Source organism: Ochotona princeps, chromosome 8 (genome assembly GCF_030435755.1).
Source record: "Ochotona princeps isolate mOchPri1 chromosome 8, mOchPri1.hap1, whole genome shotgun sequence".
Lineage (NCBI taxonomy): Eukaryota > Metazoa > Chordata > Mammalia > Lagomorpha > Ochotonidae > Ochotona > Ochotona princeps.
The window spans coordinates 58,539,352-58,564,637 of record NC_080839.1 but is presented as its reverse complement, the minus strand read 5'-3'; the positions used below and the strand labels follow the sequence as shown (position 1 = coordinate 58,564,637).

The 25,286-nt window shown below is 41.0% G+C and overlaps 1 protein-coding gene across 6 annotated transcripts in view; it reads left to right on the top strand.

The window, feature by feature from the left end:
- LTBP1 (latent transforming growth factor beta binding protein 1) overlaps nucleotides 1-9,137 on the top strand; it is a 388,845-nt gene extending 379,708 nt beyond the window's left edge. For all 6 annotated transcript variants that reach the window (XM_058668099.1, XM_058668100.1, XM_058668098.1 and 3 more), the window contains 3 exons: nucleotides 669-791; nucleotides 4,127-4,276; nucleotides 8,143-9,137. In XM_058668099.1, coding sequence (XP_058524082.1) covers nucleotides 669-791; nucleotides 4,127-4,276; nucleotides 8,143-8,324 — 455 coding nt within the window. In that variant the 3' untranslated portion in view covers nucleotides 8,325-9,137. The remainder of the gene's footprint in view (nucleotides 1-668; nucleotides 792-4,126; nucleotides 4,277-8,142) is intronic.
- The last annotated feature ends 16,149 nt before the right edge of the window (nucleotides 9,138-25,286 follow it).

The following is a 25,286-nucleotide window of genomic DNA, read 5'->3' as shown; positions in this document are numbered from 1 at the left end:
CATCGAATCCAGATCTGGCCCTGTTATGTCCCAGGCGTCCATTACCTTCTCTGTACCATAGGGGTTAGAGGGCAGTGACTATTGCAGGATTATAATACCCAAAACAGAGCAAGCTTGATTAATATCATTAATTGCCATCACTGCCACTACAACACTCACTTTTATGATCATCATTACTATAATGCTGTTCATGAGGTACATGATTATACAGGATTAAACTATAAAGGGCATTCAAAAAGTATGCAGAAAATGAAACAGATACGTCGAGCTGGGTATAAGCTCTAGTGTTACTCCCAAATACGCATTGTCCAGGGGTCTGAGATAGACCTCTTGTTCGCCAATTCCCTCTCCAAATGGCTCCAAGGACCCAAGCACTTGGCCATCCTCTGCTCCCTTCCCAGATACTGTCAAGGAGCTGGATTGAAATTAGAGCAGCCTGGACTCCCAGTGGTGCCCATGTAGGCTGCCAGTGTTGCAGGTAGCAGGTTAAGGTACTATACCACAGTGTCTGGGAAAAATCTTCAGACACATTCCATGTGTAGTGGTGCATGGGAGGAGGAGGCTGGCATGATACTGTTCCCCCTAGTGGATCCCAGCTGCTCTGAGCTGTGAGTGGGTCCTCCCCGGGACAGACTGGGGTCTAACACTGGTTGCTATTTCCTTTGTAGATGACTATGCCCAGCTGTGTAACATCCCGATAGCGGGACGCCGGCGGCCGTACGGACGGGATGCCCTGGTTGACTTCAGTGAGCAGTACACTCCCGAAGCCGATCCCTACTTCATTCAGGACCGTAAGCACACTGGGGAATTTTTTTTCGTTTTATTGATTACATTGCATTATGTGACACATTTTATAGGCACTGGGATTCCCCCCCACAACCCCCCATGGTGAATTCCTCCACCTTGTTGCATTACCACAGTTCAAATCCAGTCCAGATTCTTTCATTGCAAGCATCTACCAAGCATAAAGTCCAGCATCTTATTGTCCAGATAAGTCCAACGGTTTCTTGGGGAGACCATCTTTGGTCTGAAGGTAGAGCCAGCAGAGTATCATCCCAGTCAATTAAAAGCCCCAACATTACATCAGTAACAATTTATAACGTTGTGGAATTAGTTGACACAGTATTGTGTAACCAATGTTAAAAGAGAAAAAAAAAAAAAGAATGCAAGTTCTGAACCACATCCTGTGACTTCTACATTGACATTTCAATTATTAGTTTATATACAGCCGGGTTCTATACACCTTAAAATGGCTATAGATTACTATTCAGCTGTCTCATGTCTATTTTAATTTTAGTATTTAGCAGTTTATAGCGTTGAAGCATGATTTTGCTAAACCTGGCTGTTTTTCAGGTAGTCTAACTCTATAACTCGAACAAGACATATGTCAACAGTTTAAGTGAACAGTTTTAGGAGGGGTGTGCAGAGAAATCTTCAATACCCCAGTGAGGAGTAACTAATCTTTGCACAATGGGGAATTGTGACCCAAGAAAAACACAAGCCCCGGGAATGTGGTAACAGTGCAGATCTGTGGACCCTAGCCCTAGGTTGCTGCTTAGAAAGTCTGTTTGGCAAGCCCTTGGGTAACTCCTCCATACACTGTAATCTGACAGCCATAGCGAAGCTTTAGTGACCTTGGAGTTGGGGATCAGGACTTCAGAGGTGCTGCTGGGACCGTGCGGTCCATAAAGCCTGTCTCTCTGTGAGCCCTGGCACCTGTGCACAGCGCACACCTCCTAAGAACCCACTCTTCAGGAGCAACCTGAGTTTGGCCGTCACGTTTAGGGACTGTTGCAATGCAAAGTCAAGAGATGCATCAAGGGTGCTGGTGTGTCAGTCATCAGCAAGAATTAAGAAACTTTCACATGTACAAGGACACATCAATAAGTTCATGGTCCACATGTTAGCTCCCGATTCTGTTTTCCCATGAGCTTTCTAACTTGCCCTTGGACATGGAAACCACATTGTGTGATGGCAGTCAGGTGGGAGAGGAACCCCCGGGGAGTTCCCAGCAACTCTCTGGTGCTTCCCACGCCCCTCCCACAGGTAATCACTCCCCTGACTTGTAACACCACGAATAGTATCATAGAAACACAATGCCTTCCCCTCAGCACACCACGCACTGCCTGGGCCTGAGTGCACGCACAGAGATCAGCTGCGGGCATGCGCCTCTTCATTTTGACTCTAGGTGGTTCCTTGCCTACCATAGAGGCTGTGCACCTAGTACTAATGCACACATACTCTTTGTAAAAAGGAGAAATAAGAAGATAGATATCCCAGCTTGTCCTTAAGCTAAGCAACATCAGGTTAAGTCAACACACAGTCCTCACGGGTCCCTTGGTGTGTGGGTAGAGCTTCTATCACAGTCTAGTTCAGATCCCAGACTTCCTGTGTTGCAATGTTCTAGCTTATGCACCTTCACTGTAATGCTGGCAGGGATTTAAAGCCCTCCCTTAACTCACTACAAACCGTAAGAAGCGAACATGCTGCTGCCTAATCAGTTCCTATCAGGCAGCATAACAAGTTGAGAGGTGGTTCCAAGACCTCCAGCTTTGGCTCCTCAATGGCCTTTCAGTTTCTTACAAGTTGCAAAGACATCTCACCCTTGCCCAGCCAGTTTTCTGATGCAGGACCTTCCCACTGGATGTGCTGCAGGCCGGAGCGGAGGGTGGGTGAGGCATCTCAGCACCTGGATTGTTCCCTTCCTCTGGGATCTTAGAGAGGTAATTCCAAAACTAGAGTTTATTAAAGCAGAGTTCAGCAGTCTCTGTCTGGGGACTAGACAGTAAACTATGGAGGCTTTACACACCCAGGTTCTTCACTGGAGCTTTCCCCCTCCGCTATGGTATCTGTCACAGGAAGGCTGTTGATTTATAAAGATAGGTACCAAGACTAATCTGGATCTTGGACCACAGCCTGCAGCCTTCTGAGAACCCTAGAAGCACTGATGTGGGAAGTCTGCCTGAAAAACAATGAGAGTTTCCAATATAAATTTCTGTAATGAAAAAAAAACCCACTAGCTATAAAAACAAAACGATTTTGCGTGGAATTTGTAAATATTTTCATAGTTGAAACTTTACTAAGTCAGGATTTCTCAAACTGGCTTTGGATATCTGTTGTCATGTTCTTGACAGACTGTTTTTTTTTCTTCCTAACATTTTTAAGACCAAGCATGGATGTCTTACTCAGTATTGAAAATCTCTTTAATTACAGCTTCAGGACAACAATAACAGTTTGCTGCCCCCTGCTGTTCCACGTGAGAATTACTTCAAAGACCTGTGGGCCAAATGTTCAGGGTTGTGTTTCCTTAGAACTTATTTGTGATACAATTGAGTAGCAGAAAAGAGATGACAGCAACATGTGACAGTCCCATGGGTTTGAATTTATAATTTTCATCTCTACAAATAGAGCTCAACAATCATGGTGTCTAGTTTTTGTATTAATAAAAACTGTGGGCATTAACTCTGAGTTGGTTTGAAAATGACTATAAAAAAACAACCCACGCAGTTTTGTAATTTTAAAAAAAAAGACTTTGGCTTGTTCCAATCCACGCACTAACCAGGCCCAACCCGATTTAGCCTCTGAGAGGAGATGACACTGGGCGTTGAGGTTGGTGTATGACCACGGGCAAGACTTGGTTTTCTAAGCACAATATGGTATCCTTTCTCATTTACCAGGACATTTTAAGTGACCCTTCCAGTCTTTATCCTTTCCCCCCTGTTCCATGATCCCTTTCTTGTAAGGCTCATTCCAAAGCTAGAGCCAACAGCTTGCCCATGGCAGGGCCAGCCTGGCTTTTCCCTGGACTTGAACTACTGAACTCTGGTAACTCATGAATCTCTGGTTCCATTCTCCCATTTCTCACTTTTACCCTCCTAAGGAGAGTTGCCATAAAAACATTTAACCATCAAGCAAGTCTGGTTTCTGCTCTTACTGTCTCATCATTTATGATATTAGACCATCTGAAGTCAAGATGTGGGGCTGATCTGTGAAACACACCGCACTGTAAATGTTTTAGACTTAAATTTTTAAGTGCAGGTGCTCAGCCTCAACATAATCTCATCTTAAACAGCTGTGGAGGAAGTTGAAATTTTCTAGTTTCACTCCTGCCTTTTTCTCTCTCCAGGATTTTTAAACAGCTTCGAGGAGTTACAGGCCGAGGAATGTGGCATCCTGAATGGATGTGAAAACGGGCGCTGTGTCAGGGTCCAAGAAGGCTACACCTGCGACTGCTTTGACGGGTACCACCTGGATATGGCCAGGATGACCTGTGTTGGTAAGAACGATGAGCATGGTCGGGGAAACCCTCCTTTTCCCAGGATGCTCTGGGGCTAGGGCACAACCAATTGTGAACATTCAAAACCAAAGAAATGGGCAGAGTTTCAGTTTGAGAGAGTGAGAAAAGGTTGGGAGATGTACAATTGGTACCATCTGAATGTGTTTTTAAAATGGTAAATATTTCATCTTACGTGTTTTTCCACATTAATTTCCTAAACATCTGTCTCAAATATGGAGAAAAAGCCACAGTGTCCCATGCAAATATTTTTTAATGTGTTTTTTGACTGTGCAGCAAGTAGCGATTTTACTGCACACCTGCCATAAGGGATTATCAACATCTGAAAAGAGACAATTCTGAAGTATTCATCCTGGATAGACTTCTTCCTAAAACCATGGTTCCCACTGCCTGTTCTGTTCTCATGATGTGCCTTCTTGGTGGAAATCCGAGGTGGTTTTTGGGGGCCATGCCTTTTTTCCCCCCAAGCTTGTCTCCTAGTTTCCCTCTGGCCTGTAGCAATCCCTTTGTCCACTTTGACTTGTTAGTTTCCATGTGTCTGTAGAATAGGTGACCTGGGTCCTGGTGTTTGAAGCCTGTGAGACTCAGGTTTAGAGAGATCTTAAGATGCCAAGATGGCCAAATAAGGTAAAGATGCACTGATCATGCCTGGGAAGTGTTAGCAAAGGAGAAGATGAGACACACTCTGGGGCAAGATGTGCAGGGAACTCAGCAATGAAATCGCACGGGACAAGGCTGCAGCATGGAGCAGCCGAGACAGTGTGACGGTGTGGAAGTGGACAAAGGTGGGCGGGACGGGCACCAGAGGTGGAGAATCGTGGCATCGGGGAAGATGTTTACTTTTCTGACAACCAAGGGCTGAAGCTGAACATGAGCAACTCAAGAAATTCCAGAGAATATGCAAACACATTGAGCATGAACAACATGCCTCTGAGTGAACAGTGTGTCAAAGAAATCAAAAAAGAAATTTAAAAATTCCAGGAAACAAAGATCACAACATATGAAAACATAAGGGAGAGAGCAAAAGCAGTGCAAACAGGGAAGTTCATAGCAGTCAGTGCCTGCATCCAGAAATCAGAGCGGCACCAGATCACCTATGAGTGCATCTCAGGATGTAGAAAAAAAACAATAGCAACCCATAGCCAAGTTAGAAATAGTTACAATTAGAGACTAAAACAATTGAAACCAAAAACGGTACGTAAGATTAGCGACTTGAAGAGCTGTTTTTTTTTTAAATTAATGAAATTGATGCACTATTGGTCCAACTAACCAAGGAGAGAATAGACCCAAATAAAATTAGACATGACAAGGGAACTATAACAATGAGTACCACAAAAAAGCAACGAATCACTGAGAATTACTACAAACAGCTATATGCCGACAAACTGGAAAACCTAGAAGAAATGGGTAATTCTGGATGCAAACTGAATAGACCAGTAACTAGGACAGAGACTGAATCAGTAATCAGAGTCTCCCAGCAAAGCCAAGTCCAGGGCTGGAGAGCTTCGCTGCTAAATTCTACCAGACCTTTCAAGCATAAGTTCCAGTTCTTCACAATGTAGACAACAGAGAAGCAGGGGTGAGTGCAATGGCTCAGTGGCTAAAACCTCGGCTCGCACGTGTCAGGATCCCATATGGGCACCAGTTCATGTCCCAGTTGCTCCACCCATCCTGCTCCCTGCTTGCGCCTTGGAAAAGCAACAGAGGACGGCCCAAAGCCTTGGGACCCTGTACCCGCATGAGACCCAGCAGAAGCTCCAGGCTCCTGGCTTTGGATAGGCTCAGCTCCAGTCATTGCAGCCACTTGGGGAGTGAACTAGTGGACAGAAGATCTCTATCTCATTCTCTGTAAATCTGCCTTTCTAATAAAAGGATGACTCTAACAAAAAGAAAAACGGAAAAACATACAACAGCAAAATAAAACTATAGACCAATATCCATGGTCAACATAAATGCAAAAATCCTCAACAAAATACTAGCTAATGAATCCAACAACATTATAACAATCATTCATCCAGACCAGCTGGGATATTTCCCAGATACATGGATAATCCAACATGTGCAAGCCACTAATCACTAAATGTGATACACCACATTAACAAGCTGAAGAATAGAACTCCTATTATCATAATAGGTGGAGAATAAGCATTTGATAAAAACTCAACATCCTTTCCTGAGAAAAACAAATTGGGTGTAGAAGGATCATTTCTCAACATAATCAAAGCAATGCATGAAAAACGCAATTCTTGCATCATAGTGAATGGGGAAAAGACACAGGTGTAGGCAAAGACTTCTTGGGAAAGACCCCAGAAATGCAGGCAAATAAAGCAAAAATAAACACAGGTAAGTATACATCAAGTTAAGAAATTTCTTCACTGCAAGGGAAATCAGCAGAGTGAAAAGGTAGCCAACAGAATGGGAGAAAAATCTTCGCCAACTACACAGATAGTGGACTAATATCCAGAACTTACAAAGAACTGCAGAAATTCAACAACAGCAAAAGAACAAAACAAACTGAAAGAACAGTTCAGAAGTGGCAAAGGACATGATGGATGAACGAACATTTTTCAAAAGATAATTCAAATGGCTCATAGATGTGCAAAATTCATTTTTTAAGGGAAATTCAAATAAAAATCACAATGAGGTTCCCCCTAACCCCAGGGAAAATGGATGCCACACAGAAATAAAAAGCAACAAATGCTAGTGAGAATATGGGAAAAAAGGTATCCTAGGCCAAGGGTGGTAGGAATGACAACTAGTACAACCAATGTGGAAAGCAGTATGGATATTCTGCAAAGATCTGAAACTATCTACCATATGACCAGCCATCCCACTCCTGGCAATATACACAAATGAAATGAACCCCCTGTTTATAGCAGCACGACCCAATAACTAGGATATGGAAGCAGCCCAGATGCCCATCAACTGAGGGCTGATTGGGCAAAGAATATGTGATATATAATCACCATGGAATACTACTCAGTCATAAAAAAAGACATTTTGCAACAAAATGGATCCAGCTGGAACTCATTATGCATAGTGAGATAAGCCAGTCCCCAAAAGAAAAACATCATGTATTCTCTGATCTGTGACTCAAAAAAAAGATACACAGACCGTAAAAATTGTAATCTCTGTGAGACTAGCATACTTGGAATTAACTACTGTTCGCAACTGTGTCTGTACTCATAAGTAATAGTGAGATTTCCATTTTATTTCTTTTAAGTTCTTTTTTCTTATTTTTCCTCCACTTGCTATGTCGTGCTATGTTTATATAGAAGAAGGTTAAGCTTGTTACTGTGAGACATGGAAATACTCCTGTAGTAACTTGGAAGGCAGCGGGAGGTGGATGAGGAGAATGGGAAGGGAGGAGCCCCTTTACTTCCACACCTGTACCATGAAAACTGCGAAAATCTCCTCTCATGTCCATTGAAACAAGACCAGAAGACACTTTTGACAACTTTTAATTCTTCTAGGTAAATGGAATTAAAAGTTCATTTGCTTGCAAACATTTTCGAAATCTGTCAAATTTTTCATAATGTGCATTTTTAAATCTCTTGAAGGATCCTTGTAGACCTAGAGGAAGCAGTTTAGAATATAGTCCCTGTCTATCAAGTGGCAGGCTAACAAAATGTTCACATCATGCTAAGGAACAAGGAAGGGTTGTCACTGGAACAATCCACCTCTTAAAGATATAAAGATGACTTTGTCTTGCACATGATTGGCACAAGCAGTAACGGGAAGGAGTGTACAGCAGCCTGAGGACTTAGCCACCTGAGGCGGGTGTAGGTCGTCTGCCCTCATGGGGTGATGTTAAAGGCTGTTCACCTGAATGGTTTGGTTTATTGCAGATGTAAACGAATGTGATGAGCTGAATAACCGGATGTCTCTCTGCAAGAACGCCAAGTGCATTAACACCGAAGGTTCCTACAAGTGTTTGTGTCTGCCAGGCTATGTGCCTTCTGACAAGCCCAACTACTGCACTCCATTGAACACCGCCTTGAATTTGGAGAAAGACAGTGACCTGGAGTAAAGAGAATCTGTGTCATCTAAGCCTGTATTCTCTGCACTGTAAGGAAAAGGGAGATATGTGTTCTACTTGAGACATTGCACCTAACTCAGTGTCAGAAACATGGAAATAGCATGGAGGTGTGTATCCTGCAGTTGAGAGGATATGGTATGAAGCTGGCTGGTGTGACAGACCAAATGGACAGTTCTCTGAAAGAAAAAAAAACAGTATATATAGTCTGTTCATATGTAAAATTCAGTGGAGAAGAGGTGGAGCAGTGCTGTTATTTTATATAGAAGTTTGTATTATGATTTTTTGTGTTTTACCTAATGCTTGATGGGATTTGGCATTTTAATAGTGTTGGAAATATTTTATATAATTTTCATTTTTGGTTGTGCAGTTTCTTGGCTACTGTTTTACTTCAGTTTTTTTTTTTTACACTCAAGTACAAAAGTCTTGGATAAAAGATTGTTCAAATGTATTATAAGTGTTGTTACCCGAGGTTCTGCTTTTCCTGATCTGGAGCAATGTTAAAATTCAAAGTGTCTGTCCTGTGGAGCAGGCAGTGATTTTGTTGAAAAACTTTGATATCATTTGGAAAAAAGTGCTTTATATATTTTTGGTTTATATATACTGTTTGATCTCATGTCCATCTTAGCCAAGCTGCAAGCAGGTGTCAATTAGATTCCTTCCTTTCATTGAAATGGGAAGAATTTTTGAGCTTACATTGATATTGTAATATTAAAACCCAGAAAAAAAATTTTTAAGAACTTGATGATCCCATGGTATATTTACCATTGTATGTTAAAACAAAATAAATCACCATTTTTGTAGAAAAAGTCTACTTGAGAGTGATGATCACTGATTACCTATATCTAAGTCATGTCCCTCCTCACCCCTTTTCTTTCCACCAGTTGTCCTATATTCATGTAGAGTCTATTCCAAATTAACCATTAAGTTGTTACCTGTTTTTATTGCTGAATTGTTTCCCCCTAAATGCCCTGTATCACCATTCTTACTTCCAATTCCCCATAATGGAACAAAGTATGCTTTTAAGTAGAAATAATGAGGGCATAGTAAGAGAAACTGTGAGGACCCAAGAAGAAACCTAGTGGGAGGGAGGTGGGAATTAACCCCGCAGAAACCCTGACCTCTGAACTTTTAGTTCCCAGAATTGTGAAAAAATAAGTTGTTTAGGCCACCCAGTCTGTGGCATATTGCTGGGGTAACCTAAGAAATCAATAAGAATGCTCATCACAGAGTGATAGTTTTCAGAGCTCCAGTCCCCACTCACTTGATGGAGTAAAGCATCCATGCCATCATAAATTGCAATGCATAGCCCTTTACTTAATAATAGCCTCTGGGCTTGTAGAAACAAACTAAATACGGGCACATTCAGCAGATAACAGATGACTCTCATTGACCATCTTTCTGAAAGCCAGACTTTGTTTTGTTTTTTTTTTTAAACACCTACCATAGGCGGAATAATCACACCTCAAATATGCCCAAGTCTTCATTCTTGGAACCAGGGAATAGATTCTTACATGGCAAACAGGAATACAGCTTTCAGGAGAATTAGCTATGTCAACTTCTAACCGACACAATTTCAACATAAATTTGAATTTTTGGAAGCCACTAGGTCTGCAGCAACACAGAACTAATATAGAAGCTTCACTGAATCTTACTATCTTCTCTGCCCTCAGCCTTGTGCAGCTGATGTTGACAGAAATGTGGTCCAGTTCCAACATGCTGTGTGTTCATAATGTTTTCTGTTGTGTGCTGACAATATGTTTTCCCAGTGCCTTTCATATCTAGTGTCCATCTGTCGTTTAAAGATTGATTGGTTCATTGATTGGAAACTCAGCAGGAGTGATCTTTCCTTCACTGGTTCACTCCCAAATGCCCATAGCAGCCAGGGGCTAAAGGAGGAGTCAGGGATTCCACCCTGCTCTCCCACGTGGGTGACAAGAACCCAAGAACTTGGGACATTATCTGCTGCCTCCCAGGTGCATTATCACAAAGTTGGATCAGAAATGGAGGTGAGACTGGTCCCCGGGCTCTCCGATATGGCATGTAGGCATCCCAAGTGTTGGCTTAACCTGGCCTATGTTTTCATCTAATGTGGCAAGCTCAAAAAGTAGACACAGTATCAGAAATCATGTAGGAGGAAGCCACCCAAGAAAAAGTATGACAATAAAAGAGACAGTACTGTTGTACATAATATTGATCCAGAAGAATCTTAATTTTATGATATTTTTGGGAAAGTGGTTTTATGATGCTCCAGTTCTGTTTTTAGGAAACAGATTTGCATTGAAGTATCAAATTCTATTAGCGTTCTCCTCAGGTCTATTTCTTTCACAGGTGGCAGGAGATGCCTGCACATATATGAAACCAGAGGGCTTCACTTTTGACTTAGTAATTTGTAAGTCACTTCTGTTCCACGAACTTTATTTCACATCCTGTGAGAAAGTTTTGTAGTAGATAAAATGCTTTTAGTTCCTTTCTGAAATTACTGCCAGGTAACTTTTACTGTGCAGTAACCCACACAGGAGATGAGAAACTTATGGCAGTGGTCCTCACTCAGGGGCCATGAAGAGACAGGGACATGGCCAACACCTTCTCATTTTTTGTTAGACACATGTTTTCTGGCTACTCTCCCTCTCAAGTGAGAGCCAGGTCTCTCTCCATCCCCTAAAACAGATCTTACATTATAAACAATATTTCTCTCTTATACCAGAAATTAAGCATGATTTGAGAAAAAATAAAACCTGGCTATATGATTTAAACCTGTGTAATTTGAAAGTATATTCAAATATTTTCTCTAAGTTGAAATGAACGCAGAGTATGCACCCCAGAAATCAAACTTTCAGACATTTTTATACAACTTCATTCGTATTTCTCATAACGTGGGTTCTAATTTAACTTTACTATCAACTCTTTAATTGTGGTAAATCTCAGGGCCACCACGATGACCTAAATGCATACTGGCAGAAATGTCATAACACAAGCTTCATGAATTTCTCATTACTTAAAAGTGCAAGATGACAGTTGACATCCGTGTCAGCGTTACTTGGTCTGCCTTGGAAACTGCAGTAGAGTACGTACTTTGTCATAGTGAATGTTTGGAGACAAAGCAGATATGAGAAACTGTAAACACAGCATGTTACTTTATTCTGGAGAATTTATAAGGGACACATCCCATGGGGAGGGTTTCCCTCTACTCTGAAAAGAGAAGCAGAGTGCTAAATTACGCTTCACTGGAGAAGATTTAAATCTACAAAACAAACTGCTTCTTGCTTATCATATTTTGCCAAGTGACCATGCCAAAACTACTATTTAAATCCCAAATATGGTCACCTCTTTGGAGTTATTCCTTCCCTGGCTTTTTGCTAATGCCTGTATGCAACATATGCCTTAGAGTTAACTTATTAATCTGTCTGTCATTACAAGGCCTCAGATAAGAATTTAGAAGGGCACAGGAAAAGATATCTACATAACTGTAATTGTGAGTTTTTGAATTATTCCAACAACTGGCAACTCTAAAATTCTATTATTCAATCACTGTTCAATCTCCAAAGAAAAATGATCTAAATATGTATGACTAGATCACTTATGAATTATTACCCAACTCTGGTGAGGGAAAAAAAAACAAAAATGGTTGTCTCAGATCAATGTCAAGGGAATAGGTACTGGTCATAACGAAAAAGTGTCATCTGAAAAGTATACAATGAATCCTATTCTCATTATGACAAATGACACTTCTCAGAGGAAGAAGTTTCCTCATTTAGGACTGACATGTGCCATATGCACAGTTCAAGTCCTCCATATAACTTTGATTTCTATCCCTGGATGAAGAGTAGTTCTCGAAGATATCTGTGAGAAAGATTCTTGTTTTTAAAGACAACTCATGCAGTACAACTAGAGCATGCTCTCTTTCTTGTTAGGCGATCAGATAGCGAATACCCTGAACACTATGAGTTTGGATTTACATGGAGAAAGTCCAACACTTCCCAAAATGTGGTCCTTGGACCAGCCACATTTCCTGGGAGCCCTCTAGAAATAGGGGATCCACAGCTTGCAGGACAAGTTCCCAAATGACTCCTATGCATGTGAAGATGTTAGAAGCACTACCCTAAAGGGGCTGGTTTGGCTACATATTTACTTGGCAGGGGGCAATAAAAATTGCCAAGGGTCCTATCATCAGAAACTGTTTTGATCAATGTGGGGTAAAAAGGTTGGCTTTCAGCATTGTACCTTATCTACAAAATAAGGATGGCATCTACTTTTAAAACCTCATAAAAGTATATAGAGAATTAAATGACATCAGAGATTTCCAAGATGGTCAAATAGAGGTGACCACTGTTTGCCTCTTCCTCTATTGGAAGAAACAAAGCAACAAATAAGTTGCAGTAATTTGGGGAGTGCCAGAAGAGATCCTCAGAAATCAGCAAGGGAGATACAGAAACTGTTGGACGTGGAGACCTGAGATCACAGTGGAGAGAGAGGAACACAGCTTAATGACAATCCCCCACTGGTCCCCTGACCCAAGAGCATCCCTATTGCAGGGCTGACAGGACAGTCCTTATGAGCCTTATCTCTAGCTATGCTGGATGTCAGCAGTCCTAGCCACAATAGAGACTCAGTGTCATCCAGGCATGAAATATGGTCTGGTGAGCTGCTAGAAGTATGCATGGAAGCTATGCTAAAGAAGGAATTCACATTATTTCCTCTCTTACTGCACTGTCTATAGCAATATGATGTCACCTTGATGCAGGAACTACTGTCAGAATCCATGTTATCCTACAGGACAAAGCCCTTGCAAAGCCCCTCTCTGGGACCCTAACACACTTCACACCCTAGCTGAACCAAACTAGATCCAGTGAGCAACTGTCTATGCATATTGCTTTTTTTTTTGACCACCTCACCTACACTTCAATTTTAGTTTATACACAACATATAACATTCATAACATAACATGTTATACATAACATCATATCATCTTAAATTAAGGCAAACATGTGGTATTTAACCTTTTGGGATTGGCTCATTTCCCTTAGCAATATGGTTTCCATATTGCTTTGTACTATGGGGGGCAAGTGGTCCAAAACATAATGGGGATCCTACCCCCATGTTCCTAGAAGGAAAGGTGATTGTTGCTTCAGACTGAGGCCCAGAGACTATTACAGCCTATTACTTAGGAAGGGCACCTCACCACTGAGCCCCTTGGGCAATACTCATACTGTGTATCAGCGCTCTCTTAATCCAGAACTTTGATTCTGCAGGCCACTGCCAGGAGATGGAGGAAACGGATGGGTAGAGGAGGAGGAAACCAGGAAAGGAGGATGGGGAGGGGCAAGGAGGAAAGGAAGCAGGAGGGGGAGGAGTAAGGAGAGAGGATGAGGGAGGAAGAGGAGTAGAGAGAAGGGAAGAGGGGAACATGGGGAAGAAGATGAGGGAGAAAAAGGAGGAGGACAGGAAAGAGAGGAGAAGGAAAATGGGAGAGAAGAGAGGAGGAAGAAGAAAGGGGAGATGAGGGAAGAGGTTCAGGATGGGTAAGAAGAAAGGGGAGGAGCAGGGCACAGAGGGAGGGGATGAGGGCAGCAGCAGGAGGGGAGAGGGAGTAGAAAGACCAGGAGTAGAAGGAAGAGGATGGGTGGATGAGGGAAGGGAAAAGCAAGGGAGGGGGACACTGGGGAGGTTGGGGAGTGGGAACAGGAGCAAGAAGATAGGAGGAGGAGGAGGAATATTAGAATGAGGTGAGGGAAGAGGAGGGAGAAGAGAAGAGGTAGGATAAGAGGGAGGGAGGGAGGGGAGGAAAGAACAAAGGAGTAAGCAGGAAGTGGTGGAGGAGGATAAGGGACAAGGAAGGGGGAAAGGAGGAGGGGGAAGGAGGAAGAGAGGAGAGGGAAGAGGAGGAGGAGGAGGAAGAGGAAGGGGGAGAAATGGAGGAGAGAGGGAAGAGGAGGGAGGAAAGAGGAGGAGGAAAGAGGAGGAGGAAGAGGAGGAGGAAGAGGAGGAGGAAGAGGAAGAAGGCAAGAGGTGAGTAAAGTGATAAAGAGCCTGGGAACAGGCACAGGTAGAGGAAGAGAGGAGAGGAGGAAATGTAGAAGTATTAGGAGCAGGAGGAAGGAGAGGAGGAGGAGAGGGATGAGGGAGGGATGAGGGAGGGAGGATGGAGGGGCAGGTGGAGGAAGACGTGAGAGGTGGGGAGATGGAGGAGCAGGAGTGAGGAGGAAGAAGGTGAAGGTAGAGGCGGAAGGAGAAGTGAAGCCAAGGTCATGACAAAGTCATTAATTACCAATAATACTCTTGAATATAATTGACCTAAATTCTCTAAATAGTACAGACTAAAGGTACTCTAATGCTCTATTGGCGGGAACTAAACTAGTGCAACCATTAATGGCAGACAGTATGAAGATCCTCAGATCTCTGAAAATACATCTGCCGGATGACTCAGCATCCCACTACCAGGAATTTATGCAGATGAAACAAATCAATGAGAATGTTATCTTATACACTTTTGATTATAGCATCTCAATTCTCAATAGCCAAGAAACCAAATTAACCCAGATGCCCATCAACAAATGGCTACCAAAAAATATAATCTAAGTAGGAGCAGACAAGCTGGAATGTGACTATTATTTACAGCTCTTGTTCATATTCCTGAGAAACAGGTATTCCCTCTTCTGCTTGTTTTCCTTTTATTTTTCGTTATTATTTTCTACTTGCCATGTGTTGCTATTGTTATTTAATGGAGTATTAAACCTGATAAGTAACTCTTAATTTTTTTAAAAGACACAGGCTGTCTACATGGATTTAAAAACAGAATCCATCTGTACACTGCCTACAAGAAACACACCTAATCAACATATACACACAGACTGAAAGTAAAAGGAAAGAGATATTTCATGCAAATGGAAAATAAAAATGAGCAAGATTAGCTTTCCTAAAAGTAGACAAAATAGACTTTTAAAAAGCAGGGAAAAAAAAGATTATGTAATGATTAAGGTATCAATTCAACAAGAAGATGTGACTACAGGAAATGCATACGCTATTTAATTAAAACAACTGTTAATGGATCAAAAGAGCACATATGCTCAGTTACAATAATAATGAGGGACTTCAACACCTCACTTACATCAATGGGCAGATGAACCCGACCGCAAATAACTGAACTTTGCACATTCACTGACCAAATAGATGTAACTGACATCTATAGAACATTTTATCCTACAGCTGCAAAATACATGTTTTTAAAGTCTATTTCTTTAGAATTATTTATTTTTGTTGGAAAGATAGATCAGATTTACATAGAAGAGGTACAGAGAGAAAGATCCTCCGTTTGCTGGCTCATTCCCCAAATGGCCACAACAGCTAGAACTAAGCTGATCCAAAGCCAGGAGCTTCCTCTGGGCCTCACATGCAGGTGGCAGGGTCCCAGGAATTTGGGCCATCCTCTACTGCTTTCCCAGATCCTGAGCAGGGAGCTGATGGGAACTGGAGCAGCCAGGACATGAACCAGCACCCAAATGGGACTCCAGTGCTGGCAAGGTGAGAATTTAACCATTGAGCCATTGCACTGGGCCCAAAATAAGCATTTTTTTTTCCTCACAGAACATTGTCTAGGATAACCCAAATGCTAGCTCATAAAAGAAGTTTCAACCAGTGCCAAAAACATGTAATCATATCATGTATCTTTTATAACCACAATGGGATGAATCTGGAAATGAATAGCCTAAGAAATTCCAGATAGTATGTAAGCACATGGAGACCAAACTGCATGCTCCCAAATGTATTGTGGGTCATAGAAAATGTCGAAAAGAAAATCAAAACAATTCCCAGAAATAAGTGAAGTTGCCAATACAACACATCCAAATTTAGCATAGCAATAACAAGGTAAAGAGGAAAGGTTACAGCAATTAGTGCCTACATAATAAATTTGGAATGAGTGATTTAAGAATACATCTCAAGGACTTAAAACAACAAGAACAAACCAAACCCCAAATTAGGAGGAAAGAATAAAAATTAAAACATAGTGAAGTAAACTTACTGATCAGAGAAATGAAGAGCTGGGTTTTTTAAAAACAAAACTGATGAATTAGTAGCATAACCACCACCATCCAAAAAATCGGGGGGCGGGGGGATGTGAGAAGACCCAAATTAATAAAATAAGATATGAAAAAAGGAACTGTTACAATGGACAGCACAGAAATAAAAAGAATTATCAGGAGTTTCTACAAATAGCTATAAACCAACAAACTGAAAGACAGAAAAACATGGACAGATTTCTGTACACATGTAATTTAACAAAACAGAGAGGCATAGAAAATCTAAATAGATCAATAACCAATACAGAGACTGAATCAGTAATAAAGACCCTCCCAATAAAGAAAAGCCAAATACCAGATGACACAGTATCCCTGATGAACACAGCTGCAAAATTCCTTCACAAAATATTACCTAATCAAACAACACAAAGAAATCATTCACCCAGACCAAGTGGGCTTTAGCTCTAGGATGTAAGGATGGTTCAACATACAAACCAATAAATATTACATGTCACATCAACAGACTGAAGAATAAAAACCATACAACTATCTCAATGGATACAGAGAACCCAACTGATAAAATGCAACATTATTTCATGGTAAAAACCTTAAGCAAGTTGAGTTTAGAAGAACCATACCTAAACACCAACAAGGCAGTACAGGAAAAATCCACAGGCATCATATTAAACAGGAAAAACTGGAAGCATTTCCACTAAGATACAGAACCAGACAAGGAACCGTTCTCACGAGTACTTTTCCAATGTAGCTGTGGAAGCTTTAACCAGAGCTCTTTGGCAAGAAAAAAGAAGTCAAAGGAATACAAATGAGAAAGGAGGAATGTAAATGATCCTTGTTTGCAAGATGATATATTATACACAGGGGAACCGAATGGCTACACTAAGAGACTACCTGAACTCATAAGAGGGTTTGGTAGTGCAGCCGGGTATAAAATCAACACATTAAAATTCACAGCATTTGTACACACACACAATCCAAGCCTAAGAAAGCACCTGAAGATCAACCCCAGTCACAATAGCTACAAAATAAATACCTTGGAGTAATTATAAACAATGATGTAAAAGATCTCTATAGTGAAAATTACTAATTTGGGAAAGAACCAAGAAAACACACAAGAAAGGAGAAATCTTCCAAATTCTCTGATTTGAAGAATATCATCAAAATATCCATATTACCCAAAGCAACTTACAGATTGTGTTATTCCAATCAAAACACCGAGGACATTATTCTCATATCTAGAAAAACTGGCACTGAAATTCATATGGAAACACAAGCGATCCTGAGTAGCTAAAGCACTCTTAATAAAAAACAAAGCTGGAGACATCACAATACCACATTCAAGACACATTACAGGACAGTTAAATTAAACAGCCTGGTACTGGCACATAGACATAAGGACTAGCGGAAGCAATTAGAAACCCCATAAATTAATCCACACATCCACGATTAACTAACTTTGGCAAACAAGCTAAAATCACTCCTTGGACAAAGGCTATTCTCTTAAGTAAACGGCTTGGGGAAATTGGGTCTCTGCACGCAGCAGTATGAAACAGGACTGAATGCCACATACAAAATACATTCACAGTGGATCAAGGATCTAAGCCTAAGGCCTGGAATCATCCAAACACTACAGGCAAACATCAGGAAAATTCTACAAGACATTTGTCTAAGCAAAGATTTCTTCAATAACACTTCAGAAGCACAGACAATAGAAGTAAACATAAGCAAATGTAATTTTATCAAGCCAAGAAGCTTCTGCACTTTAATGGAAACAATGAAGTGAAAAGACAGCCTACAGAATGGGAGAAAACTTTTACAAACTACACATCTAAATAAGGGCTAATGCAAGACTATATAGGGAACACAAGCAGCTCAAAGCAACGGAACAGTGCTGTGGATAGCAGTGTAGATGAGTGCAGCCACCTTGTTAGTCAGCACAGAGCATGCTCAAACAAATGAAACTTGATCTACCATAAGACCCAATCATCCCACCCCTGCAAATATATCCAAATAAAATGAAATCTGCATACAAGAAAGCAACCTGCATCCCTGTATTTTCAGCAGAACAATCCACAATAGTGAAGACATGGAAACAACCCAGATGTCCAATGAAAGAGACATGGGTAAAAAAAACTGGTGTATCTAATCTATGGTGTATCTACACTACCCAGCCATTAAAAAGAATAAAATTCTAACATTTGCAACAGAATGGTCCCTACTAGAGACCATTATGCTCAGTGAAATAAGCCAATCCTAAAAGGACAAACATCTTATGTTCTGATATAAGGCAGATTCATGCAAAATAAAAGATCAACAGATATACAGGTAAATGCATATATATTCATCTAGAGGAACTTCATAATAAAGGCTAGCCTACTGAAAAGTGCAGATAGGTTGCAGTATGCAACTCTGTTCCAGAATAAAAGCAGGAATCCTAATGAGACTGCATTTTCTACCATTAGCTAAGCCTACAATGCCATGATACACCTAAGTAGCAGAATGTTAAAATTGTAACTATTTTAAAAGACATGCTACTATAGTAATATGTGGAAAATGGTGGGAGGGGAAATGCGGAGAACCCCTGTATTGAAAAAAACAGAATCATAGAAAATAATAACAATAAAAACATTTAAAGATGGACTAAGGATATGGATAGGCATTTTTCAAAAGATGACATTGAAGCAGCCAACACACATGAAAAAATGCCCAGGATCACCAGCCAAAGAAATGCAAATAGAAACTACAATGAGGTTTTGCCTCACCCCAGTAAGAATAGCCAAAATCCAAAATTAAAAAAAAAAATACACAAAGGCACATGTAGATGTTGAGAAAAAAGGTACCCTAATACACTTCTGGTGGGAATGTAAACTAGCATAACTTTAATAGAATACACTAAGGGGATTCCTCAGAAACCTGGAAATAGATCTAATATGTGACCTAGCCCTCTCAACCCTGGGAATCTAACCAAAGCAAATGAAATCAGCATAGGAGAGAGTTATCCGTACTCCATGTTCATAGCAACTTAATTCACAATAGTTGGGATATGGAGTCAACCCAATATTCAACAACTGATGACTAAAGAAAATCTGATATAAATACACAATGGAATACTACTCAGCTGCAAAAAAGGGGAAATAAACATTGTTTGTCACAACAAAATGGGTACAAATGGAAATGACTACCCTTAAAAAGATCAGTCCCCAAAGGATAAATATCCTGCTCTCACTGATCTCTGGGAACTAACGCATAGGGTACAAAAAGTAATGTACATAAGTGAAGTTGATAGGTTGAAATTTGTTTCAGCCTTTGTCCATACTTCTGAGGCACACTGGCTACTTAGTATTTATCCTATAGGATTATAAAGTGAATTTAACATATGCCATTGCAAAAAAATTAAAAGCAAGCAGGAAAGAAGAAGGGTGGGAGAATATCATCATGTCCTAAAAACTGTACATGAAATATTCTATCTGTTCCCTTTAATAAATGTTTAAAAAAAGAAATCCAGACCAGATTGTTAACAAATGAGATTCAATAACAAAGTCTCCCAGCAAAGTAAAGCCAAGTTCCAGATATTATCACTGCTAAGTTCCAAAACACTTTAAGAGGAAATGGTGACAATTCTCAAATTATTTCAAAGAATTAAAATAGAAGTCCTTCCAAATGCATTCTATGAGGCCAGTGTTACACCACAATACCAAAACAAGACAAAACACAAGAACAATGACAGCAAAACTATAGATCAATATCTTTGATCAAAATACATGCAAAAATTCTCAATGATAGCAAACCAAATTCAAGTATACATCACAAAGGTAATTCTCTGATCAAGTGGGGTTCCAAGGATGGATGCACAGATCCACATTCACGAGCCAGAGAACATGGTAAGTCATGTCAATAATGAATTGAAGCCTCAAGCATATCTCCACAGATGCAGAAAAAGCATTCGATAAAACTCAACTTCCATTTAGGGCTAAACCCTCAAGAAATTAAGTACAGAAGAAACCTACCGCAATATAATACAGGTAGTAAATCACAAAGCCCACTGCAAGCATGTTGAATGAGATAGTTAAAAGCACTGCCTACAAGATCTGGAAACAGACAAGGACATTTTCTCTCACCTCTCATTCAACAGAATATTGAAAATATGAGCCGGAACAATTAGGTAAGAGACACATATGGATGCCTGTTTGTGTTCCGATTGCTCACTTTTCTGGTCCAGCTCTCTGCCTGAGAAGGTAGCAGAGGGTCCAAATGTCTGGGCCCCACCCTACCCCCACCTGAATAACATAGAAGAAACTCCTGGCTCCTGGCTTTGGCTCAGCTCAGCTCTAGCCATTATTACCATCTGGGGAGTATAACAGCAGATGGAAACTAACTGTCTCTCTCTTAGGATAGATATGTGTATGTCCTTCTCTCTGTAAATCTGCCTTTCAAATTAAAATAAATCTTAATAAAACAAGAAACAAAAGGCATATAAGTGTGAAAGGAGCAAATCGGATTATTCCTATTTGTTGAGGACATGCTTCTTTACATAGAAAATCCTAAATATTACACCAAAAATATGTTATAACTGATAACTCAGTGAAGCTACAGAAAATACAAAATTCATCAACATGTTGGGACTGGTGTGGTGCTGTAACACAATAATCCTCCACTTGCAGTACCAGCATACCATACGAGTGGTAGTTCGAGTCTAGCTGCCCCACATTAAAAATATATATGTATTTGTATTAGAAAGGTAGATTCACAGACAGACGGAGAGACAGACACCTACTTGTTCTCTCCCCAATAGCCACACTGGCTGGAGCTGAGCCAATCTGAAGCCAGGAGCTTCTTCTGAGTCTCCCACATGGATGCAGGGTCCTAATGGTTAGGGCCATTCTCTACTGCTTTCCCAGGCCATAAGCAAGATGTTGGATGGGAACTGCAGCAACGGGGACATGAACTGGCACCCATGTGGGATCCTAGCTCTTACAAGGTGAGGATTTAACTGTTGAGCCATTGTGCCAGACCCTGGCTGCTACACTTCTGATCCAGTTCCCTGCTCCTGTTGAATAGATAAATTTAGGACCCAGCATGGTAGCCTAGTGGCGAAGTCCTTGCCTTGCACACACCGCTATCCTATATGGGTTCCAGTCCATGTCCAGCGACCCCACTTCCCATCCAGCTCCCTGCTTGTGGCCTGAGAAAGCAGTTGAGGAAGGCCCAAAGACTTGGGACCCTGCACCCACGTGGGAGACCTGGAAGAGGCTCCAGGCTCCTGGCTTCAGATTCGCTCATCTCTGGCCATTGTAGCCGCTTGTCTCTTCCTCTCTTTCTCTCTTTCTCTCTGTATATCTGACTTTCCAATAAATAATAAAAAATTTAAAAAGAAACTGACAAATGTATGTTGATAATCGAATGCCATGCTTTCTACAATTGTCTATAGCTCCAATATCACTGTATACTTACATGGAAGAATAATGGACTTGTGACTGTTGTTGAAGGACTACACTATCGTTACAATACAGGGGAGAATAGTGAGGGGAGGGGAAATGAGAAAGGTGAAGGGGAAATCCCTGAGCATAAAAACTGTATCATGGGCCCAGAGCAATAGCCTACTGGCTAAATACTTGCCTCACACATCTGGATCCCCTGGGAGACCCTGAAGGAGCTCCTGGCTCTGGCCATTGCAACCATTTGGAGAGTGAACCAATGGATGGCAGTTTTTTTTCACCATCTATTTCAAATAAAGTAAATAAATATTTTAAAAATTCAATAAAATTTTTAATATATCAAATTCTCCAAGGAAAAATACTTTAAAAGTCTTATTCTTACTAGCTGCTACAATAAAATGCCTGTGAGTAATTTTAATGAAAGATGTGAAAGACTTCTACAATGGAAGTTACAAAACACTAATCAAAGAAATCGAAGAAACAAAAAAATTTACATGTTCATGGATTAGAATAATCAATTTCACTAAAATGTCTGTTATAAAAAGTAACTTACACAACCAATAACCGCAAACAAAATACCAGTGACATTTCTCAAAGAACTGGAAAAACACCATTCTAATATTCACATGAAAGCACAAAAGGTCATGAAGAGCCCCCGCCCAACTCTGAACAAGAACATCACAGTACCTGATTTCAAAACACACTGTAGGAAACAGCAAATAGACAAATGTACAAAACTCCCAGAAATAAATCCACACATCTATGCCCACATTCCCTACAGACATGCCAAACACTAAGGAGACAAAGGACAGCCTCTTCAACAAATGGTGCTTGGAAAACTGGATTGATTCTCATACTCAGGCATCACATAAACCTTCCCCTACCTCTCATCTTGAACTCTGTAAAACAAATTTTTTTTAGAGTAACTAAGTGTAAGATCATAAAAATTAGCCATAGAAAGCTCAACTCATCACGCTTTGCTGAGTTTGAAGCTGCTTTGTATCCGTCAGTGCTGAAGAAGTCTCTGGTAGCTTATATACAAAGCATTTAAATTCTTATATTGTTTTTGGCCTTAGGGACCCTGGCCAACCCTTCTGGTTACAAGGGCCCTCTGGAGTCTTTTCAAGTGTCATTCCCCCTCCATATCTTCACTTTTTTTTTAAGATTTATTTATTATTATTACAAAGTCGGAGGAGAGACAGAGAGGAAGATTTTCCATCCGATGATTCACTCCCCAAGTGAGCTCAATGGCCGGTGCTGTGCCGATCCAAAGCCGGGAACCTGGAACCTCCTCCACGTCTCCCACATGGGTGCAGGGTCCCAAAGCATTGGGCCGTCCTCAACTGCTTTCCCAGGCCACAAGCAGGGAGCTGGATGGGAAGTGGAGCTGCCGGGATTAGAACCGGCGCCCATATGGGATCCCAGGGTGTTCAAGGCGAGGACTTTTAGCTGCTAGGCCACGCCGCCGGGCCCCCACCATATCTCCACTCTTGGTGAGGTCACTGTGAGGACTGTTAGACACATACCCTGTAGCTTATTGGCTTAAAATGTACTTGACTTTGGGGTGGTCAGTTGGAAGAAAGAGAAGTCATGAGCATCATTGTTCTAATGTTGGACATTGACAATAAGTATCTTGAGGGATGGGAATTGTGGAGGGGATAAAGGAAATCCCAGGAACCTATGGAATTGTATCATAAAATGGCAATAATAATAATAATAATAATAATAATAATAAAATAATACATAAAAGATTAAAAAAAAAAACCCAATCCAAACACAGGAAATACTTTCAGGTCTCTGGTATTAGCAAAAATTTTTCCTGAACAAGATTCCAAAAACTTTAGCAACTAAAGCAAAAGTAAATGAATGAAATTATACCAAAGAAGCATCTGCATGCAGAGTAAATAGAAAATTTACAGAGTAAAGAGCATTTTGCATTCTATTTATCTGACAAAAGATTAATATTCAAAATATCAAAGAGGCTAGAACAAATGACAAAACAACCCCAAATAATCCCAATGAGAACTAGATAAATCACATACCTAGAATCTCCTCAAAAGAAATTCAAACAGCTCACAAATTTATTCAAAAACACTTAACATCAACTGCCAACAGGCCATGCAAATCAAAACCACTATGAGAGATCATCTCACTACGGTTAGAATAGCCATTATCAAAAAGTAGCAAACACTGGCAAGCATTTGGAAAAAGAAGGAACTCTTACACACTGTTGATGGAACATAATTGGCAAATGGAGTATAAAATGTATAATTGGTCAAATGATTTGGTAAATTGGTAAATGAATTGTCAAGTGATAAGCACCTTCAGGCTACAATGCAATCCTTTTTTCTTATAAATGACAGAGTTGACCAAGGAGTCAAGTTGACCAGGATTATATATTTGCAAATTTAAACCTTGGTTTCATAACTTCAAAACCATCTCTTCTGTTACAGGACTTTCCTAGTGGTGCTGAAGTTTATCTATATGCCACAACCAGAAGTCACGAAAGCCAGATTAGGCAGGGAAATGCATTTACTAGGTAACAGTAAAGACATATCTATGGAGATAGTTTTCACTACTTTTTTTTAAAGATTTTTATTGGAAAGACAGATTTACGGGCCCGGCGGCATGGCCTAGCGGCTAAAAGTCCTCGCCTTGAACACCCTGGGATCCCATATGGGCACCGGTTCTAATCCCAGCAGCTCCACTTCCCATCCAGCTCCCTGCTTGTGGCCTGGGAAAGCAGTCAAGAATGGCCCAAAGCCTTGGGACCCTGTACCCACGTGGGAGACCCAGAAAGAAGTTCCAGGTTCCCAGCTTCGGATTGGCGCAGCACGGGCGGTTGCGGTCACTTGGGGAGTGAATCATGAGACAGAAGATCTTCCTCTCTGTCTCTCCTCCTCTCTGTACATCTGACTTTGTAATAAAAATAAATAAATCTTTAAAAAAAAACAGATTTACAAATAGGAGAGACAGAGAGGAAGATCTTCTGTCCATTGATTCACTCCCCAAGTTGTCACAACGGCTGGAGCTGAGCCAATCCGAAGCCAGGAACCAGAAATCTCTTCCAGGTCTCCCAAACATGGGTGCAGGGTCCCAAGGCTTTGGGCCGTCCTCAACTGCATTCCCAGGCCACAAGCAGGGAGCTGGGTGGGAAGCGAGGCAGCTGGGAATAAAACTGGCACCCATACGGGATCCAGGAGCATGTAAGATGAGGCTGTATCGGTTCAGTTTTCACTACTTTTTAAATCGTATATCTTGAGTGTAAAATACTTTTAATTAAAAATTTCCTGGCTTGAGAGAACCAAGATGGCGGCATAGAGTACAGACACGTTTGATAAGGCGGAGAATCTTTAGGCAGGGAGAAGTACAATAAGTAGATTACAAGGGGTAAGTAGGGCTCAGGCAGTAAGCAGGGGATACCAGGAACCCCCCTGGACACAGGGAAGCTGCGGAAGCGAGACAGCAGTGTTGTAGTGGACCGA